General features: G+C 43.3%; 3 protein-coding genes across 7 annotated transcripts in view; 1 reads left to right on the top strand and 2 right to left on the bottom strand.

Moving 5' to 3' along the window:
* Nucleotides 1-1,624, bottom strand: part of coq8ab (coenzyme Q8A, genome duplicate b) — a gene marked incomplete at its 3' end in the record, with an annotated part of 6,525 nt that extends 4,901 nt beyond the window's left edge. The window contains 2 exon segments of the mRNA XM_024275413.2: nucleotides 79-176; nucleotides 321-1,624. Of these exon segments, the coding sequence (XP_024131181.1) occupies nucleotides 79-168 (90 nt within the window).
* A 157-nt stretch (nucleotides 1,625-1,781) lies between these two features.
* LOC112148558 (putative deoxyribonuclease TATDN3) lies at nucleotides 1,782-6,988 on the bottom strand. 5 transcript variants are annotated; one of them, XM_024275770.2, is made up of 10 exons: nucleotides 6,694-6,986; nucleotides 6,594-6,626; nucleotides 6,458-6,531; nucleotides 6,302-6,386; nucleotides 5,993-6,055; nucleotides 5,779-5,888; nucleotides 3,147-3,202; nucleotides 2,967-3,079; nucleotides 2,744-2,824; nucleotides 1,782-1,998 (listed from the first exon to the last, which is right to left on the bottom strand). In XM_024275770.2, the coding sequence occupies exons 1-10, from the start codon at nucleotides 6,745-6,747 to the stop codon at nucleotides 1,855-1,857; spliced, it is 813 nt and encodes a 270-aa protein (XP_024131538.1). In that variant the 5' UTR covers nucleotides 6,748-6,986; the 3' UTR covers nucleotides 1,782-1,854. The 5 variants fall into 5 exon arrangements, with proteins under 5 accessions (XP_024131538.1, XP_024131546.1, XP_024131554.1 ...); XM_024275778.2 differs by having other exon boundaries at nucleotides 2,744-2,821; nucleotides 6,694-6,984; XM_024275786.2 differs by having other exon boundaries at nucleotides 1,792-1,998; nucleotides 2,744-2,818; nucleotides 6,694-6,987.
* Nucleotides 6,989-7,054: 66 nt separating this feature from the next.
* Nucleotides 7,055-16,031, top strand: fuca2 (alpha-L-fucosidase 2). Its single transcript, XM_024275499.2, has 7 exons — nucleotides 7,055-7,414; nucleotides 11,406-11,593; nucleotides 11,663-12,002; nucleotides 13,787-13,997; nucleotides 15,048-15,238; nucleotides 15,358-15,466; nucleotides 15,545-16,031. Exons 1-7 carry the CDS (start codon nucleotides 7,233-7,235, stop codon nucleotides 15,680-15,682), a joined length of 1,359 nt encoding a protein of 452 aa, XP_024131267.1. The 5' UTR covers nucleotides 7,055-7,232; the 3' UTR covers nucleotides 15,683-16,031.
* Nucleotides 16,032-20,372: the final 4,341 nt, after the last annotated feature.

Here is a 20,372-nt window from a genome sequence, read left to right on the forward strand (position 1 = left end):
CTGAACTCCAGCGCGCGCGCTCAGGTGCCTCAAAGCAGGAACAAAGAGCCCCGGAACCTCCGCCGCGCACGTGCTCACCCGCGCGGATCCGCCGCCTGCACGCGGGCTCCCGCCGCTCCGGACTCCGCTGGCCGCCCGCCGGAGCAGCTCCAGACCGGTGCGGGACATGGCGGCGTCTGCGGGGGGAGAGCAGCCGTTCACGCTCACATGCTTCTGATGGTAAACACGCGCGCGGCACCGCCACCACGCGGGCGAGCGCGCGCACACGTGCCTTGTTTTCAACAACTACACCCCCCCCATCCCCCCAGACTGCAACTCACCAAAACTACACCCAACTAGTCCTCACGGCGCGCGCGGCGGAGCGAGCATCGCGCGCGCGGCAGAACAGAACCCGGTGGGGGAGGGGATGAGGTGGGCTCGGTTCGGCACGAGCCCAGTCTGTCATGCAGTCCAGCACGCAGCCTGCGCGTGACCGCTGACGTGTCCGCTCAGGGCGGTCCGCGAACGGCGCATGATGCGTTCACGAACTTCCCGCCCTTTCTCCTCGGTCACGTGGTCGCTGATGTGGCCTGTAAACAGAGAAGCTGCAGTTTGGAGTTTAGATAAAAAAGATTTAAAATACGAACATGACAGAAAACTGACAGAAATGAAACTTGTTCTGTTGTTATTTAGGTGTCAGAATAAATAAAATGTTTATTGATCGTTTACAACATTTAAACAGCAAAATATTTCTATTAGTGTTTAAAAAATCCCCCCAAATGACTGAAACGTGTCAAGAATGTCATGCAGGAACCCCTTATGGGATGTGGATCGATGTAATCCGTCTGGATTCACCTGAGAATCCTGACGGGAAAAGGTAAACATTCGTTTTTAAAGCAGATGAACTGATATTTTTGGTCTTTTTTGTTGTAAATTACCTTCAAATCTCTCTGTGGATCCAAAGAGCCCCATACCATGATGCTGCCACCCCATGCTTTACCTTTGAGGTTGTTTTCCAGATTCAAACTTTGATTCTTCCCCTCAGTGGTGCGTTCAGGCGTCATCAGACCTAAACATGTGCGTCTCTCGTCTTTTAGAAGAACCTGGAGATTTGTTTCGTTAGATTTGACAGTTTTCTGTCTCCATAAAAACATCATTTTAGTAGATAGTTTCATTGTTTTGTTTTCTGACGGAAACGTAAAGAATCTCCGTAGAAACGAGAGCCGCTCACAGACGCAGCGTTGACGCAGGAATTCAGTCCTGTAAAGTTTTTATTTCTTCAAAAACATGTTCTAGTGTCGTGAGGAGAGTGCACGGCGTGCACAAACCTGCCCGTCTGTCCTTACTGAGGGGCGGGGTCAGGTGGGTTGCTGGAGCCAATCCCTCCTGTTTCCAGGTGAAGCAAAGATTCACCTTTTCAGGTCTGTAGTCTCCAGGAAACAGAGAATCCTGAATTGGTTTAGTTGTCATGGCAACGTGTTGTAAGTTGATGATTTGCTGCACAGTAACCAATTCTTTTCTGGTCTGGTGTCTGTGTGTCGGGGGGGGGGGGGGTCTTTGTGTGTCGTGAAGCACCAATCAGAACCGGAGGGGACCTGACCCCCCCTCCAGGTTCATTCCAGTCAGACGTGGACGCCGTCGTTAACCCTTCAATCACTGAACGCAGAATCTCTGCTGAAGTTTCCGTCATTTCCTGGTCATCAATCCCAAAATCCGCATCTTGGATCAGGATTGTCTATGGATTCAATCTGATCTAGTCTTTCCAGCACATGCAGCGTCTCCACATCAACACACACTTCCTGTTCCAGAGAGTTCCATCACATTCTGCTGTTTTAATAAAACATCAAAAACATGTCGAGGTCTAAGCCCCTCCCCTCAGGCCAGGAGGGCGGGCTTTATCCTGGGGAAGAGCCGCAGGGCGTTCTGAGTGGTCACCTCCATGACGCTCTGCAGAGACACGCCTTTGACCCGGCTGATGAACTCGGCAGAGATCTGGACGTTCCGCGGCTCGTTTCTGACCTGAAACGGAGAAGAGAGACGAAGAAGACGAAGGTGAAGATGAAGAGGAGAAACAGTCGGATCTTCACTGTAGAGACCGGAAGTTCATAGAGAGGAGGATAAACGTGGAACACTTTATTCCACAGACGTAATTCATCAAAACTCTGATCCAGTCGATCAGAAAAACTTAAACTCTTTTCATCAAAGTCACTAAACTCAGAAACAAACAAAAACAAAAACATGATCTGATCCGTTTGGATTAAATTCTCTTTGGAACTCGGCTGGAATGAACCGGAACGCTGATGGATCCAGATCAGAGATCAGGTGAGCTTTCACACCTGCAGAACCAGGAGGATCATCAGGATCAGATATGGATTAGATCAGATTAGGATCAGACCAGAATTAGACTGATTAGACCAGGATCAGACCTAGATTAGACCAGAAACAGATCAGGATTAGAACCAGGAGCAGACCTGGATCAGATCAGATCAGGACCAGCCCGACCGGATCCTCCCTCAGTCATCTGTTGTTTGGTGACTCGTCATGTTTGAATTCACTGAATCGGTTCGTGATCCGGATCCACAGTTCAGTGTGAACTGATTTACCTGAGACTGACTTTAATCACGGGGTGTTAAAGACCCTGATGACTCGTCTGATGATCAGTGAAGATCAGACGACCCAAACGTGGTTCAGTCAAACCCTTCAGGTCTGACGCTCATGTTCAGCTGCTTTAACATGACTCAGCACAATTCAGTTAAACCTTCACCTGTTTTTCTGGACCGAGAGCCGGAGAATCCGTTTCCAGGCAGATGTTTTCCAGCGGCAGCTGTTTCACCAGCTTCTGCTTCTCGGTAGAAACGGATCATTAACCATCACAGTTCAGCGCCGTGGATTCATAAACGTCAAAACATCCGAGCAGCTGGACCTCAGAGATCCTGAAGAACCGGATCCTGCCGGAGGATCTTCAGCTGCTGAGGAGCTCCACAAACCTGCTCACTCCGCACGATGGACGGCGGGATCGAGAAGAAGTACCCGGCCTTCACGCCCTCCATGGCCACGGACGGTCTGCCATCGAACGCATGAAGGAGCGCCTTCTCCACCCCTAGTGGCAGAACAGAGAACTGCAGCCTCCACCTCAAACGCTCAGAGTGAAAGTGCAGACGGCTCACCCTGCTCCTGCAGCAGCTGGATGGTGGGTCTTCCTGCAGATCTGGAGTGGACGTTTCTTCAGAAAAGGAGAGAAAATAACCATGAAAACCATAAAAACAGCTTTAAAACGTCTGAGAAGAACGAGGAGATTCGTCGGCTGAAAGAGTCGCTTCTCCAAAGGAAACAGTTTCTACAGAACCTGAAGCTTCGTTTGTTCCAGAGAGACTTTAAAAAGTGGCAAAACTAAAGTCACAAACCAGAAAACCTTAAAGCAGCTGAAAGCTTTTATTCATACAAATCAGAGAAGCTAAAACTTCCAGAAATTGTGCCACAAAACTAAAGTTTCCAGTAGTGGATTCATTAAAAAGTGAAGCTTTTAATGATAAATGAGATAAAAATGAAACTGAAATGTTTGAAGTACTTTTAGTTTTCATGAGTATTTCTGCTGTTCCTGTGGTCAAAAGTGATTTTATTTTATTTTCAGAACGGAAGCAGAAATCCAGAATCCTGTTTTTCATGAAGTTGTAAAGACGAAGCTCCTCGACGGTGAAATGTCGGAGCTGACCCTGAAGGCACCTCGCTGATCCCAGAGAGACTCTGACCTTTCACCCTAATCTGGAGGGAGGGAGACCACGTCTGGCTGATCATCAGTTAAACAGTAAAACACTGGAAGAAAACGCGTCTCTTTATGAAGAGAGTTTAAATAAACTGATTTAAATGTTTTGGGAGGAATCTGAAAATCCTCTCGGTGACCAGCAGAGATCTAACAACAGAAAATCACAACACAACTGCTGCAAATGATGTCATGATGTTAAGACTCAGAATGGGAGGAGTTAGTGACGAATGATGTTTCAGTCATTTTAATATCGATGAGTCAAACATTTAATAAAAACTAGAAAACAGAAAAAGGATTTTTCTGCAAATGCGTGTAAAGATGGACGGATGGATCTAAACATCTTCCTTTATTAGCTGAAGAAAATGAAAAACAGCTGAAAATCAAAGAAAATTATTGAAAACATTATTTTAAGATTAAAACTTTTAACTCAAAGAAAAGTTCACCAAAGAACACAAAAGGTCTAGAAAAAAATGCAGTGATGAAAGAAAAAAAGTTAAATGCAAAACATGAACACAATGTCAGTCAGCAACAGAAAAATGTTAAATTATATTAAATTAAGCTGAAAAGGTGAACGATTTATTAATAAAACGAAAAATTTCCTGAAAAAAGTTAAAAAACCCGATTGAAAATTATTCTAAAGACAGAAACAAAGAGCAAGAAATTCCTAATTTATGATGAATAAATAAAACAACTAAAATATGTTCTGGGTGATGAAAATGAGAACCACTAACATAGTGGTAGAAGCTGAATGATGTTTAATGGACCTGAAAAGATGTTACATGCAGAGAAGTGAGTCAAAAAGAAGTTCAATAAAATACTAAACTTGTGTTTTATGTTGGAAAAATCCTGTGATAAAAGATCAAATGAACTTCAAAGATGTGTGAAATATGTAGATAGCTTGAAGGAATTGAAAAAGCTGAGGATTGTTAAAAGCAGATCTACAGAAAACAATTATGAAAGAAAACTCTAGAAAATAAAAGATTTCAGGGTTCATCTTTCTGCTGGAACGGGGTTTTAAAAAGTAAAAATCTCTAAAGACAAAGTCTCGAGAATGACTGAAAGAAGTTCTATCAGCTGAAGGTCATCGGGTTGTAGGAGCCAGTTTCCACCACCAGAGGGCGCAGCGAGTGGAGAGCTTCGACAGGCTGCATGTTGGTGACCTGAACTCAGGTGTGTTGGTGTCAGATGAGGTGAGTGAAGCAGAAACTCAGCCTCCTCGATGTATGGAGCTACATTGGGACCAATACTATTTGAAACCCAAATAAAATATTTTGAAAACAATATTTTTGTTTGGCCCCAAAAAAAAAAAAAAAAAAATCAAAACTTTTTGCTATTTTAAAATAAAGGTTATTATTTTCAGCTTCAGATGTTCTGTTTTTTATTTTTTAAAACTCAAAATTTCAATTTTAAAACTTTCTTTCAGTTTCAACTTTTCTTTTTTGTTTTGAAATCTGAAAATTTCAGATTCAAAACTTTTGGCCACGTTGTGGCGCGTTGGGGCGGGGCTAACATGAAGGACCAATCAAAATCAACGATGGTGGTGACTTCAGTCGCGGTGCGTTCAGGGACTCTGAGAACTGTGATAATTACAGCCTGAAAATGTCTGTTTAGTCTGAACTGTCAGAGTCTGAAGTTGTTCATAGACGGTGTAAAAAGCAGTTTTAAGGCGTCCAAACCGCGAGTCCAAAACGCCCTTCAGCACGCCATCTTATCGTGTTAAACACATCCATGGACAAGGTCTTTATGCTTCTGACATTTTCATATTCGAAAACGGAAAAAAAGTTGAAAGTAAAAGAAAGTTTTGAAATTGAAATTTTGAGTTTTTAAACCTAAAAAAACATTTGAAGCTGAAATTAGTTAAGTTTATTTTAGAATAGCAAAAAGTTTTGGATTTTATTTTTTTTGGACACAGACTAATATTGTTTTCAATTGTTTTAGTGGGGTTTCAAATAATATTGGTCCTAATTTAACTCCATACATTCTGCTGTGACAGGCGGGTTCCTCCGCTTCCATCTGGACGTGAGCAGGAGACTCACAGAGGGAGATCCAGCCGCTTGGCGATCTGAGCTTGCTGGATGAGGACTTTCCTCTGGTCGTCTTTATCGCTCTCACTGCTGACAAACCTGGGAGTGAAATCCAAGCCCACCTGCACCAGAGACATGAGCGGATCAGAACTGGAGCTGGTTACCTCTGCCTCCTGCTGGGATCTGAAGAGGAACAGCTTTGACCCCTGTGGGTTCAGGTCTTTACCTCTCCGATGGCAACAAGCTGGTCTTTGTAGTTCTCAATGACGGGCAGCGCAGCAGCAAGATCCTGCAGAACAAAGACTTCATTTGTTTCTACAGCAACGTTAACGACGGCTTTGAGGATTTCAGAGTTTCTTCTGTCAGAACGTGGATCAGATTTAACACTCAGTCGTTCATGAGCCTCAGACCATCTAGTGAACTCTAGTTTGCTTCTTCACGGCTGAAACGCTTCAAAACTGAAGCAGATCTTATATTTTTATGTTATAAAAATGAAAAGTTTTGGGGAGAAATCATCAGTAAAACCGGAACTCACCTGCAGAGAAGCTCCTCTCTGCTGCTGTGGAGAAACTTCTTGAACAGGATGGACTCCTAACGCGGGAAAAATGAAACCTGGGAACCTGCAGACACGGACAAACCTGGATTATACTGAGCCTCCCGTTTCTTCTTCATCCTGTAGAAGTCTCTGCACCTCTGTGACAGCTGGATGATCTTCTCAAACTCTCCCACATGTTCAGCAACGGCCAGCAGCGCCAACAGTCCCGCCTGCACGAAAACGCGCTTTAGACTCACACAAAAGTAAAGAAATCTCTGCTTTAGCGCCTTACCTTCTTCGCGTTCTCGATGACATCTTCTAAGTCCTAAACAGAAAACATTTGAGCTTAAAAATGCCAAATATACACTTTAATCGCGTGTTTTCTCTCATACCTCGTCAAAATCTCTGGCAGAAATGTGACAGTGACAGTCAATGTAGCCTGACATGTTTACATTTGTCTTCTTCTCGCTTCAATGTCTGTGTCCGAGTTCCTTTGCTGCCCTCTACCGCCACTGGCGTGTAACTGCTGCTACTTTAGTTTGACGTCTAAAAAACTGTCTTTCTCTAAATTCTGACAGCTGATATTTCAACAAATTGAAATCTAAATGGTTTTCGATCGCTAGTATACAATTTATTTGAAATATTTAGGTTGTTTTTGGTATTTTAAGCTACCTAAACGTTCGTTGCCAAGAGAGGATAACTGCGCATGTGCGGGAGAACCAGTCTCCAGAGGCATAGCAACTAGTGACGTTCTGGAAATTGTGGGATTTTTCTTGAATTTGATTGGCTGAATCACCACCGTCTCATTTCAGGAAGTTTTTTGTTTTGACTTTTAACTAGCTCACCTTTTCTCATCATGTGACTGAAGCTCGTGGTTTTTTTAAGATCATATGACGAGAAACCCGGAACTGTCTGCGCAGTTCGCATCGAAATGGGCGCTTTTCTCGCACTGCTCGCGCTGCTGCTGCTGACCGGCGTCCACTGCAGGTACCAGCCCAACTGGGAGTCCATCGATTCCCGCCCGCTGCCGGGCTGGTACGACCAGGCGAAGTTCGGCATCTTCATCCACTGGGGAGTCTTCTCTGTGCCCAGCTTCGGCAGCGAGTGGTTCTGGTGAGTGGTTCCGGTTCCGAGCAGGGGCGCTCGTGTGTGTGGTTGGGTGGGGGGCTCCAAATTCACCCGATGACCCACCTGGAGGAACCCCCGGGAAAACTGTGTGTGAGGCTTTAGAAGCTTCAGAACAAACAGTGAAGCATTTCAAAATAAAATGTTTAAAAAAAACTTGTATAGGAAATACAGTAAAATAGTCTGAAAAATGCTTAAAATATAAATGTTTTTAAAGGTGAAGAAGAAAGCTGAACTGAAACCTAATTATTATGCTGACCAATGCGATACTGGGAAACAGAGTCGTACATCATAGATGGAATTCTTTCCAGCTAAACGGAAGCTAATTTGCTTTTTTTTTTAGTTAAGTAATTGTCAAAAAACCCAAAAGACTCGAATTTTATTGATAAGTCACCAGTTTAAACAAAAATAAATAAATAAAAATGGTGTAAATTAGCATATATTTGGTTAATGTTATGTAATAATCAGTAAAAACCTCTGAATATGAACCTTTACACTGACAGTTATGCTGCAGCTCTGGAGGATCTGAACTTCCTGCAGGAGGACGGTTGACTCCGCCAACTATGTTACGTTTCCAGTCTAGTCTGCTGATCAGGTGAACATTCAGGTTTCTGTTCTTTCCCAAAACCCAAAGAAAGAAGTCGTGGATGAAAACTTCCCTGTAGCTTTCAAATTAACGTGTGACGTAATGATGCTAGCAGAACATCGATGGAGGAATCTAAGCTATTTTTTATCCAGGGTTTCTTTATACTTGGAAGTTTTTCTCGAACACAAACTTTGTTTTAAGTCTTAAGCTATGTCACAGTTCCTTCACAGTTCACTACGCGCTATATAGTGTACTCCATAGTGCGTTCACCATTTTGTAGTGCTGTCTGAATCCTCCGTTCCAAAATCGAGTGTCCTTAAAAAGTCTTTGCAAGAAATCGATGCATTGATGCTTACTACAGCATTTGATGAATTTTTGCCAAAAAAAAGTTAAATTTAATTTTTTAATAAAGCATCCACATTGTCACCATAAGACCACAGAGAATTCATAAACAGACGTCAACATGATCGTATTGATTAGATTTACACCTCTTGAATTTAGTGACGTGATATCCGCCGTTTAGAAAAAAAAATGGTGAGTATGGTGTCCGAGTGATCTGAAAGAAAAATGATGAAGTACTTAATGTCAGTCGGAAATGTATTTCTTTTGTAAGTGACCACGGTATGAGTGGGAAAAACCAGAATAAGTGTGTTTGTCAGAAATTAAAGCATTCTGTGGAATCCTCACGAAGATGGAAGTGTAACTTATTTGGTTTAATAAATATTACAGTTAATTAAAAATGTAATGTTTTATATATATATATATATATATACATAATTATGTATATATCTTGCTCCTGCATTAGGGCTGGTGTCCCGCCCTGGTGCGTCGAGCTGATCAGATGAGTCAGGTGTCTCCCAGACTGGCGGTCTTGTGCCTCCAGATCTGCTTCCTTCACGGTGACGCCATGTTGTCGGAGGTCGTCAAGTCATGTTTCTGAGCCATATTAAAGAATAGAGAATACGGTGGTGTTGTTGATCCGAAACTTCGTCCTGCGCGAGATGGTTTTGTGCCGCCAAAGTGGTTTCCATAGAGACTGCAAAACGGATTGATAGATATAATATATATATATATAATCAAAAACATCAGGATAATTCTCTCGATTTTAAACATCATTAGAATGTCTTTTCTTTCCAGGCATGAGTTTATTTTCTAGAAATACATAGTAAACATAAATAAACCTAGTCTATTAAACCTTTGGTTTAATACTTGTTGTTTTAAAAAAGATGTTCATTGTAAAAATCATGTATTCTTTATGCCTAATGAAATACAGCTATGTATTTACACTAGAGCTGTCAGGCGATTACATTTTTTTATTGCGATTAATTGCATTTCCTGAGTTAACTCGCGATTAATCGCAAATTAACATGTGGCCTTTTTTTAAGAAAAAAAATGTGGAATTAAACAGTTTAACAATTTAACAGTTCTACATTAATTATGAAAACAAGAATGACAAAATTAATAGTTTTCATCAGAAATACTTTATTTTGTAACATTGTATTGAGATAAACTTTCTTAACAATAAAAGGCTGTAACATCAAATGCCTAACAAAAGCCCAAGTGCAAGTGAAGGGCATTTTAAATTCAAAACTTCAATCAACGTTCAGTAAAATAAAATAAAAAACATCAAAAATAAAATTTCCATGACACTTTCATGTTCATTTTTTGTCAGGACCAAATCTTTTCCTCCTCTGCTGAACTACAGTAATAAATGAAATAGAGATTTATCATTTCCAATTAACTTTTGTTTTTTAAAACATTAAAGACTGAGAAAAGCGGGATACTCTGTGGATAGTTTGACAGTCTGTTACTGCCGCCGCGTTCTCTGGCTGCAGCTCGATGCAGCGACGTGTCCAGTGGAGCTCACGCCATGAATATGCCGGCAGACAGACCGCTATGCTGGGGCTGGATCACGCTTAAACCTCCAGAACATTTAAAACGTCCCCCGGTGCGCTTGCTGTTCGGAACGTCGGGGGTCCACAGCTCTCGGGACGCGGCGCCAGACGCGAGCCGGTACCACCAGACGTGGTACTGGACGCGAACCGGAGCCGGGTTAGGGTGCAGGAGCTCTCCAGGTCCTAGCGCTGGTCGGTTTTAGCTCGCAGCTCGGTGTTTGGAGACCCGCCTGTGATCTAGTGAGAGCAGCCGGTGAGTTGGAGGGCGGGACGCCCGCGAGCGGTATGGAAAAGCACGTATGAGAAAAATCCGCGATTAATGCGTCAAAAAAATTGTCGGCGTCAAGCACATGTCAGATTAATGCGTTTTTAACGCGACAAATCTGACAGCCCTAATTTACACGATAATCCACAGTAGCCGCTGGATTCAAAGCCATTTCCTTCCGATGATGAAAGTTTTCAAGATGAGGACTAGAGAGCGTGGAAGCCACTATCCAGGATGAACCATCCAAGATGCATGAATGCATCGAGCTCAAGCAGCTGAATGCCTGAGACTCTCAACCGAGTGAATGTCTCAGGCATTGGAGAGATGAGGATGTTGGAGGACAGAGCCTCATGGGAGGAGAAGCCCCTGTATGGGATGTACCACCGGACAACAACTGAAGTGGCTGATATCAAGAAGTCCTACCAATGGCTAGAGAGGGCTGGTCTGCAGGACAGAAGCTCTGATCCTGGGAGCACAGGAACAAGCCCTGAACACCAGAGGGATAGAGCCTCAGATCTACCACACCGGAGAAGACCCGAGGTGTAGGCTGTGGAAAGAGGAATCGATCCAGCACAGAACTCCAGGGTGGAAGATGCTGGCTGGGAAAGCAAACATGGAGAACCACAACCAAGTCAAGTCACAACCGTTGTGGTGGATGTGGCAGTACCAAGTGATGGTAACATCACGAAGAAGGAACATGAGAAACTGGAGAAATACCAGGGATTCAGAGAGGAACTGGAGGAAGCTTGGAAGGTGAAAGTGACAGTGGTGCCCGTGGTGATTGGAGCACTCTGGGCTGTAACCTCCAAACTGGAGGAGTGGCTACAGCAGATCCTGGGAAGACCTCAGACATCTCAGTCCAGAAAAGAACAGGAACAGCTAAGATACTGTGAAGGACTCTCAAGCTCCCAGACCTAAAGGACCCGAGCTTGGAAGACAAACCACTCGCAGGGGGTGGGAGGGGTGTTTGTTTTTTATAAATATATATATTCCTTTTTTATTTTGATGGCCCCCAGTCTACGGTCACATCCTTCTATCGTGATCGACGTAATGAGCACCACCGCTCTAGTCGTTAGTGAGGTGTGAGTGCTGGCTCTTTACTGACTGATGGTTCTCGTCGTTTCTCGAGCCAGAACTCTTTCTCAGCTTCTATTTTTTAGTCGTTCCTGAAGACGCCGTTGGATTTGAAGGCCTTCTTTCAGTCACATGATCTAAGGTGTGTTTGTGCTGCAGGTACTACTGGCAGAAGCAGAAGAAGCAGGAATATGTGGACTTCATGCAGAAGAATTATCCTCCAGACTTCAAGTATCAAGACTTTGCTCCGTCCTTCACAGCCGAGTTCTTCGATGCCAAAGAGTGGACCGACATCTTAGCGTCTTCAGGAGCAAAGTACGTCGTCCTGACCACCAAACACCATGAAGGTAGGTCGTGAGGGCACCACAGACCTTCCTGCTGGTTCCTGTCATGCAGGGTTTGTTTGTCTCTGTCAGGTTTCACGCTTTGGGGCTCCAAAGTCTCCTGGAACTGGAACGCCGTGGACGTGGGGCCAAAACGAGACCTGGTGGATGAGATAGCCAGCGCCGTTCGTGCTCAAGGCGACATGCATTTGGGGCTGTACCACTCCCTCTTCGAGTGGTTCAACCCGCTCTTTGAGCTGGACGCGGCCAACCTCTTCACCACCAACTTCTTCCCCACCAGCAAATCCCTCCCGGAGCTTTACGAGCTGGTGGTGAAGTACAAACCGGAGGTGCTGTGGTCCGACGGTGATGGGAATGCCCCTGACCAGTACTGGAACAGCACGGGCTTCTTGGCCTGGCTCTACAACGACAGGTGAGCTCCAGGTGAAGCAGTTCCTCATGGGTCTACTCACACCGGACAATCTGAATCGATCAGAACCAGAGTACGGTTGTTCCGAGTCCTAGAGACCTCTCTGCTCTGCCAGCGTGTTTTAATCCTCTTTAGTAGCAGTTTGGTTCACGTTGCAGTTCAATCACAAGCTTTTTCTAACATGTGGGCGGGGTTACGTACCTTTGCTTTTAGTGATCAAAGGAGATCCGTGCGATCCCAGAATCCTGTGATCTGGACCATGTCTATAAGCCGGTGTAGTTACTAATGTGTGACTAGCGAGCGATGACGTCTCTCCACGGTAACACCACTTAGACAAACTACTTAGTGTTGAGATCTCTGGTCCACGTGGCCAAGAAAGAAGTTCAAAACTGGCCGCACGTTTTGAAAATTAGGTGTAAATAGTCACTTTGTATATATGTTATGTACAATATACATCGCCGTTAAGCCAAACTAGCATGCTACTTGCTAGCACCCACTTTAGCACACCCTTCACGCCTCCCACCATTCCTGTCCTGTGATGATTCCTCTCGATCGGATTATGGACTCTGTCCTGTGTGACGTGTTTCCGGTTTCCAATAAGACCGTTTACTCTCTTCCAGCTGTAGCTAACTATATGTGTGTAAATCTCTGTGTACTTTCCCTGGTTTTGGTTTATTGTCGTTATTTTTTACATTGTATGATAGTTTATGATTATGTGTAAACACGATGACATCTAAAAAGGTAAAGTTTGCCTTCATGAAACACCAAACACCCCACGCTCACAAAACTAACACAACTAACGGGTCACAAAGATAAAGACAGCGATAATCAGACGTGTCTTTCATGCTAGCTAGCATTAGCCCAAATGAAAAGTGACAACAGTATTCACAAGTAATTTTGTAAATACTGCAGTCAGTTCTGAAGTTTTTTTCTTGGCTGCACGGACCCGGAGGAAAGGTTTAGGTTAGGATTACGGTTCTGGTTCGTGTTTATGCTCCAAATGGTTCTCGATCACAGCCGCAGCTGCAGCAGCACATCGCACTACATGACAGCTAACGGGACTTCATTAAATACTGCGATATTTAGCTTTGGATTTACATCAAATACATGAATCAATGCAGCGATCTGCATCTTGCCTGCATCTATAACGTGTCGCCAACATGAATGTCCTTCAGTTTTAGAGCTGGTCGGACGTAAACATGCTAAAAACATTAGCATTAGCAAGTTACCTTCGAAGTTTGCTATGTAGGACGACAAATACAATTTACAATTAGTGACTCTTGTTAGCTCCAAAAACATCTTTTAAAGTCCCACTATTTCCACATAAACAACAGCCCACAGCTCCACCGGAAAGGACTGAGCGGTCAAAGGCTGAATGAGGAAGTAGGTCGTGCCCGTAGCCCATTTTGCTGTAATGGTTTTTGCGGTTGATTGCAAACATTGCGTCCTTCTTTGTGATTCTTGCATATTTATTTGCACATCCTCAGTTCTTCACTCGGTAAGATCAATCAATGGTCCAGTCACGACTCCTCGTACCAATCTGGCAGACCGAGCACGTATGGTACCTGCACTGGCCTCGGTACACGTATGGTACCTGCACTGGCCTCGGTACACGTATGGTACCTGCACTGGCCTCGGTACGGTTCACTTCACCGTGTCTGAGTTTATATCGATCCCGGCAGACACACCAACCGGACTTCAGAGTTAGACGGACTCGGGTACAGATTTCCTGTGTGAGAGCGCCCCCTGTCTCCCTGTGGTGTATAAACCAAACTGATTCCCGACAGTCCTGTACGAGACACGGTGGTGACAAACGACCGCTGGGGCCGCGGCTCCATCTGCACTCACGGCGGGTACTACACCTGCACCGACCGCTACCAGCCCGGACACCTGCTGAAGCACAAGTGGGAGAACTGCATGACCATCGACACCAAGTCCTGGGGCTACAGACGCAACGCTCCTCTGAAGGACTACCTGAGCATCGAGCAGCTGGTGGCGGTGAGCAGCGAGTTTTCCTTTACCTCCATGTCTTCTTCAGAGACAGTCGCTTTTCTGGAGCGCCATCTGCTGGCAAAAACCAGCAGAAAACCTGCGATACGAGACAATCAGATCCAGATTTCTGAAATGTTTTCTAAATTCCAGAATCTGTTTTGTCTCTACCATCGATTTTCATTGAGTCTCACTAAAAGCTTTTTATCTAAATTAAACTTCTAATCAGGTTTTTTGGGCAAATTCTTAAGTTAAGGAAGTATTTTAGCAACATGCTAGTTTTTTGTGGCTAATTCTAAGTTAAGATAATATTTAACAGCGTGTTAGCTTTTTTTTTTTTTTCAGGTAATATTACATTTACTGTCAATTTCTGAGCTAATTAAAGGCTAAACTAGTATTTTAGCAACATGTTTTTTTGACTAATTTTGTATCTGCTGAGGTTATTTGATCTCAATCCGAGTTAAGATAGTTTTTTTTTAAGCATCGTGTTAGATTTTTTTTTTGTACTGAGGTTTCTAAGGCTAATTCTAAGTTGCTAATTAGGAGTTAAGCTAGTATTTTAGCAATGTGCTATGTTTTTTTTTGCTAATTTGGGACCTTCTAAAGATTTTGAGGCTTTTATGGAGTTGAACTAACATTTTATTTATTTATTTTTGCTAATTTAGCCTCTTCTGAGGTTTGATCTTAATTCTGAGTTCATACTTTTTATGCAATTTTAATGTTTTTGTAATGTTTTTTTCATTTTTTAAAGAAATTCTTCAAATTCTTGCGCACTTTCTGCAGTTTCACGACTTTAAGTCCTTTAGCAACATTAGGATTATGCAAATAGCTTTAACATTTTCCGGTAATCCCCTCAGGAATCACAGTAAAGTTCTTCAGCATGTTCAGCGACCACATGCAGCATAAACCATTCACTCCAGCATTATTGCGGCTAATGCAACTTTTCTAGTTTTTATAAAACCTTTTTCCCTAAATAAAACGGACGGAATATTTGATGCACATGAGAACCAGGAGTGAGCAAGCGTGGCGTTCTGTGTTTGTGTTTGTGGTCGGCGTCAGACTCTGGTGGAGACCGTGTCCTGTGGAGGGAACCTCCTCATGAACATCGGGCCCACGCACGACGGCAGAATCGCTCCGATCTTTGAGGAGCGCCTGAGGCAGATGGGTCAGTGGCTGAAGGTGAACGGCGAGGCCATCTACAACACCACGGCGTGGCGAGCACAGAACGACAGCGTCACGCCTCACTTGTGGTGAGTCCGGTGTGGGTGGAGTCTGCTTTAGCTTCAAGTAGAGGATCTGTGGTTCTGTTATTAGGAGTCTCAAAATGAAAAAGGTTGAAACCCTGACAGACGCTGGTTCTGTTCTGCAGGTACACGTTCAGACCTCAGGAGAAGACGCTCTTCGCCATTTTACTGCAGTGGCCCGATAAAGGCTCTGTGGTTCTGGGAGAGCCTGTGGCTGTGGAGGGCGTGACGAAGGTAGGGCGGGGTAACCAGGAGCACACCTGAGCTCCTCCTCAGGTTGACGTCAGTGTGGGTCTTCTCTCCTGGAAACAGGTGGAGCTCCTGGGTTACGGGGCTCTGCAGTGGCAGCCCATGAAGCCCAGCGGCCTGCAGGTCGCTCTGCCCCCGCTGTCCTTCAGCCAGATGCCCTGTCAGTGGGGCTGGACCCTCAGGCTGACCAGCGCCACCTGAAGGAGGGCTGCATCACTGCACCAGATGGGTCAGCAAGAAGAAAGCCAGTGTTGAAAAGACCAAAGATACAAAACACTGAAAGGGCTTCGTTTGATTCGTTTTAAGATTATTATGACGTCCACAAAGAAAACGTCTTTCCTCCTTCATAGGTGTCTTTTTTAGAAATGTGTCAGTACAGTTAATCACATTTTAAGAAATCAAAAATGTTTGTTTTGAATAAAATGATTATTTTATGATTATTGCCTAAATATTATTTTTATAATGATGTACTTTGACTTAAGTCTGTTTTTATGGGAGCTTATCTGTTGAAGGGAAATATAATATTAAATTGATCACATTCAATCAGTAATGAAACGTGTCATCATCATCTTTCTGCTGCTTTTTCTGTTTGTCTTTTTTTTCATCCTAATGTTTGAATCAAACATCAGTTTTTAATGAGCTTCAATGGTTGAATAAAACCGTCAGAGTTCGTTTGGCGCCCTCTGCCGGCCGCATCCGTCACAGCGCCTGAGTCATCAAGATGTTCGGGACCGAACGGGACGCAGCTTCGATTCGAGGTGCGGTTCCGCGTCTGCGGTGATCTGAACCGCCGCCCCGCGCCGTCCGGCCCGCCGCGCGGCGCTCGGATCCTCCGGGTCTCCTCTGGCGCGCGCGGGTCTCCTCTGGCCGCGCGCGCCTCTCAGCTGGGAGGTTCCTGTCCTGCGAATGTTCCATGACGTGCGGGGGGAGGGGGGTTCACGGGGGGGTTCTCACGTCCGTGCGGTCTGAGCCCCGGTCTCCCCCCGCAGGCTTCCCCAGCCAGCGACCCGCACATGACCGCAGCCGAACCGCAGCCGAACCTCAGGGTACCGATACCGACAAATGTAACGAGATTACTTTAAACAAAGATGATTGACATGACTTTATGTTTTAAATAATAATAATAAAAAACGGATAAAAATAATAAATACAACCAAAAAGAGAAAAAATGAAAGTAAAACGTCTTTGTTCTCATTATTGTTACCAATAAAGTTTTGCTGCTAATAATAAAAAAAAACAATGAAGTAAGAGCACACCTGTATCTGCGAGAGGGGTCACGTGACATGTACTCAAATGGAAGTAAAAGATGAATTATTTCCGAGATATAACAGAAATATCAGTTATTATGACAAAGGAATCCTGGGAAATCGAACAACAGACAGGCTGCCCACTGCACCACAGCTACACCAAACGGAACCATTCATGGATCACGTTCGGGTTAAATGACCGATAAACGGTTTTCTTTTCCGTGATGTTTTTGTCTTCTAGAATTTGATTTCGTTTCATTTTCATTTTCAAATATTTTATTAAATCATTTTGATCGTGGAGACTTCTGTCCCCAGTTCTCTTTTACATTTAACTGCTTGAATAAAAATAAATAATGACGTCATCACAGAGCAAAAATAAAACAAATGTAAAAAATAAAATCAAACCTAAAAAGAGAAAAGGCAAAAGAAACAGACAGGAAGACTGAAATGATCTCCTGATCCAGATCCAGATCCTTTCCAACTAAAAACTGAATCAACCAAAACTAGAGGAACGGCTGCAAGAAAAAACCAAACATCCGATCAAAGTAAAGTGAAAATTATATTTAAATGGAAAAGGAGCTGAAGATTTAATAGATTAAAGTACATTGAATCTGTGATAATAATCTGAAACCATCTGGTAAAGTAAAGAAACACGATTTAAGAACTAACAGGAAACAAACCTGAACAAACGTTGGACGGAGCAGTAAAACCTGTAAAAGTTACTCACCTTAATTCACCTTAAGACAATAAGAGCTCGTTAAATTAGTTATTGTCAAATATGTCGAATAGCAAAACCAAAAGGAAACAAAAAAAGCTTAAAATCATTAATTTATTGGTTAAAAGTCTCAATAAACACAAATAATGTTAAAAAGCTCAGAAAGATTAACCCTGAAGAACTCACAGGGATAAACTTTGATATATATATATATATATATATATATATCTATATATATATATATATATATATATATAGATATATACACACATGTGTATATATCTATATATATATATAGGCTGTTGTTAAGCGCTGACACCTAAAATAACAAACATAAAATATCAAACTACCGTTAAAGAAGGAGAATGTTTCTTTGGTTCTGAACAGACTGAAGAACATTTCTTCTGACCATGAAAACCTTTTATGATAGAACCTCCTGAATGAGTTCTGTTCACGAACATCATCTCCTGATGAAGATTCTGATTCTTCTTTGACCTTTTTGGAGCTGAAACTCCGTCTGGATCAGAACCGTCGTCTTCTCCTTTTATTTCTGCGCCTTTCGAGCCGTAATTATACATGTAGACAGGAAGTGGGTCGCCATGGAAACCTACAATCACGTCAGATTATTTTCAGGTACTGCTGTGATAATGACACATGTACAGCGGCCCGGGGGGGGCTGATGATCCGTCTCCAAGGGAGCCAGATCGTGGGGGGGGCTCGCCGCTGTCGGTGCGTTCGAGTCCGGCCTGTCAGAGTCGTGACCTGCAGTCTGGCCAGCGGGGAGGGAAGCCTCGTTCCTTCCTCTCACCCCCCCCAGCAGCCGTGGGGGTGCACATGTTCAATCACATGCAAATGTGCTGCAGAGGAGAGCATCCTGGGAGACAGAGCGTGTATTTATAGAGCAGCAGCTTGACCTTCAGCACACATCGACCATCAGCCATCTTAGCGCCGCTCCTGCAGACGGATCTCAGCTGCAGTGCAGTCGCTCGTTTCAGCTTCATCTTCGGCTTCTTAGAAGCTGCGACTAAAAATAGCCACTCAGACTGTGGAGAGGCCGCGGATGCAGAGGCAGTTTTTCTGGGACATCTGACGGGAATGCAGAGAGGAATCCGGCTGCGGTTCCTCTGGACATGAAAAGTTTGGAGTCAGATGTTGGAGTTCAGCTGAGGTGGTTACGTAATCCTCCAGCCTTTGTTCTGCTGCATTAGGAGACGGATCTCTGCAGAGAAATGTCAGCCACACATGACTGCAGCTGGGTGAACCCCGGCACCATCTGTGGCTGATCCAACTTTATTTAAAAACGTTTGGAACATTCTGAAATCTCTCTGTGTGTTTGGTGCCCGAGATTCAACCTTTAAAGATGAAAACGATGTTTCTAACATGTTCTTGATTCCTTTGTCTGGTGATGGAGGACATAAATCAAGACAATTAGGAACATTTCTAATTGAAATCATTGAGACTCAGGAGCAAATGAAAATGACATTTGGGTCTTTAAACGTATATTATCTATTACAGCTGTTATTTAAAGGTAAATGTTCGGTGTACACAGCAAAAACGGAACCTTAAACAGTAAAAAGACTAAAGTTTTAAGAAAAAAATGTCTTATTTTCTGTCTTGTACCACAAATAATTTCATCGAGAAAGTTTTTAAATGACAGAATCTATATGTGCCTAGAAAACGTGCATTAGCCGCGATGATGCTAGTGTGAATGTGAAGTGTGAAGATACTGAAGAAATTTACTGTAATCGCTTAAGAGATTTGCTGAAAATGCTAAAGCTATTCACACACTGCTAAAATTGTTACAGGACTTAAAGCTGCAGAAATTACATTAAGTGCACAAGAATTTTGAGAAGTTAATGAAAAATTGAAAAAAAATCAGCAAAATGTAAAAATGTGTTAATGGACTCAGATTTAGCCTAAAACCTCAGTAGATGCAAAATTAGCCAAAAATGTTAGCATGTTGCTAAAATGTGAGCTAAACGCAGATTTAGCCTAAAACCTCACTAGCAGTGATGTCCCTAACATGCTGAACGTTTTGACACCAATATTGCAAAGGTTTTAAAGAGCGCAAAAATTTAAGGAAAAAAAAATCATTAAAAAATTGCATAATATTTTTAAAATTTGCATGAAATGTAACAATACCAAAATTACAAGCATGAATTTCCTGAATATACCGAATTGCATAAATTTTAAAAAGTTCCATTCATTTAAATGGGTCTAAAAAAATGGCATAAATTGTGTTAAATCGTAAAAACTGCAACATTAAAAAAATATATATAAGGGGTAATGTCTTTAACGAGCTGAACGTTTTGTTACCAAGACTGCAGAAATCGCTAAAAGCGTTTTTATGGTCCAACAATGTACGGAAGAAAAACCAACGTTTGAGTGTAGTAAACGGTCCATTCCTCACTATCAAGAACCCCAAAGTGGTATTTGGATCCTTTCACACGTTTCTGAGTTCTCCTCTAAAAATCTGCTCTATGAGCACCAGCCCCTCCCAACTCACTAAAATGAGTCACATTGTGACATCACAAAGTGAGAACAGCCTCTTCCAGGAGGAGTCTGCTAGCTCCGCCCCCAGGCTAACACACTTTCTCTGATCAGCAAAGCACTTTCATGTTAAATACACAACACCGTATATCCTCTAATTGACATCCAACCCCCCAACCCCCCCGGATGAGGGGAATACTGTATTTGTATCTACAGTCTGTTTAGAAGCAAAAACACGATTGCTTTCATCTATGGTGGTATTTAAATATGAACCTTGGTTATATTTTGAAAATTGACCGGATTTTCTCGTGAGTCTTGGAATAACTTTCTGCCTGGATTGACGTGGACTTCGGGGCTCACATACGCCAAAACGATCGCTGCACTGCCATACCGGCGAGGAGGACCGCGGCGTTCGCCATCTGGTGTGAACGCCACCATA

Source organism: Oryzias melastigma, linkage group LG22, assembly GCF_002922805.2.
Source record: "Oryzias melastigma strain HK-1 linkage group LG22, ASM292280v2, whole genome shotgun sequence".
In the NCBI taxonomy this organism is placed as follows: domain Eukaryota; kingdom Metazoa; phylum Chordata; class Actinopteri; order Beloniformes; family Adrianichthyidae; genus Oryzias; species Oryzias melastigma.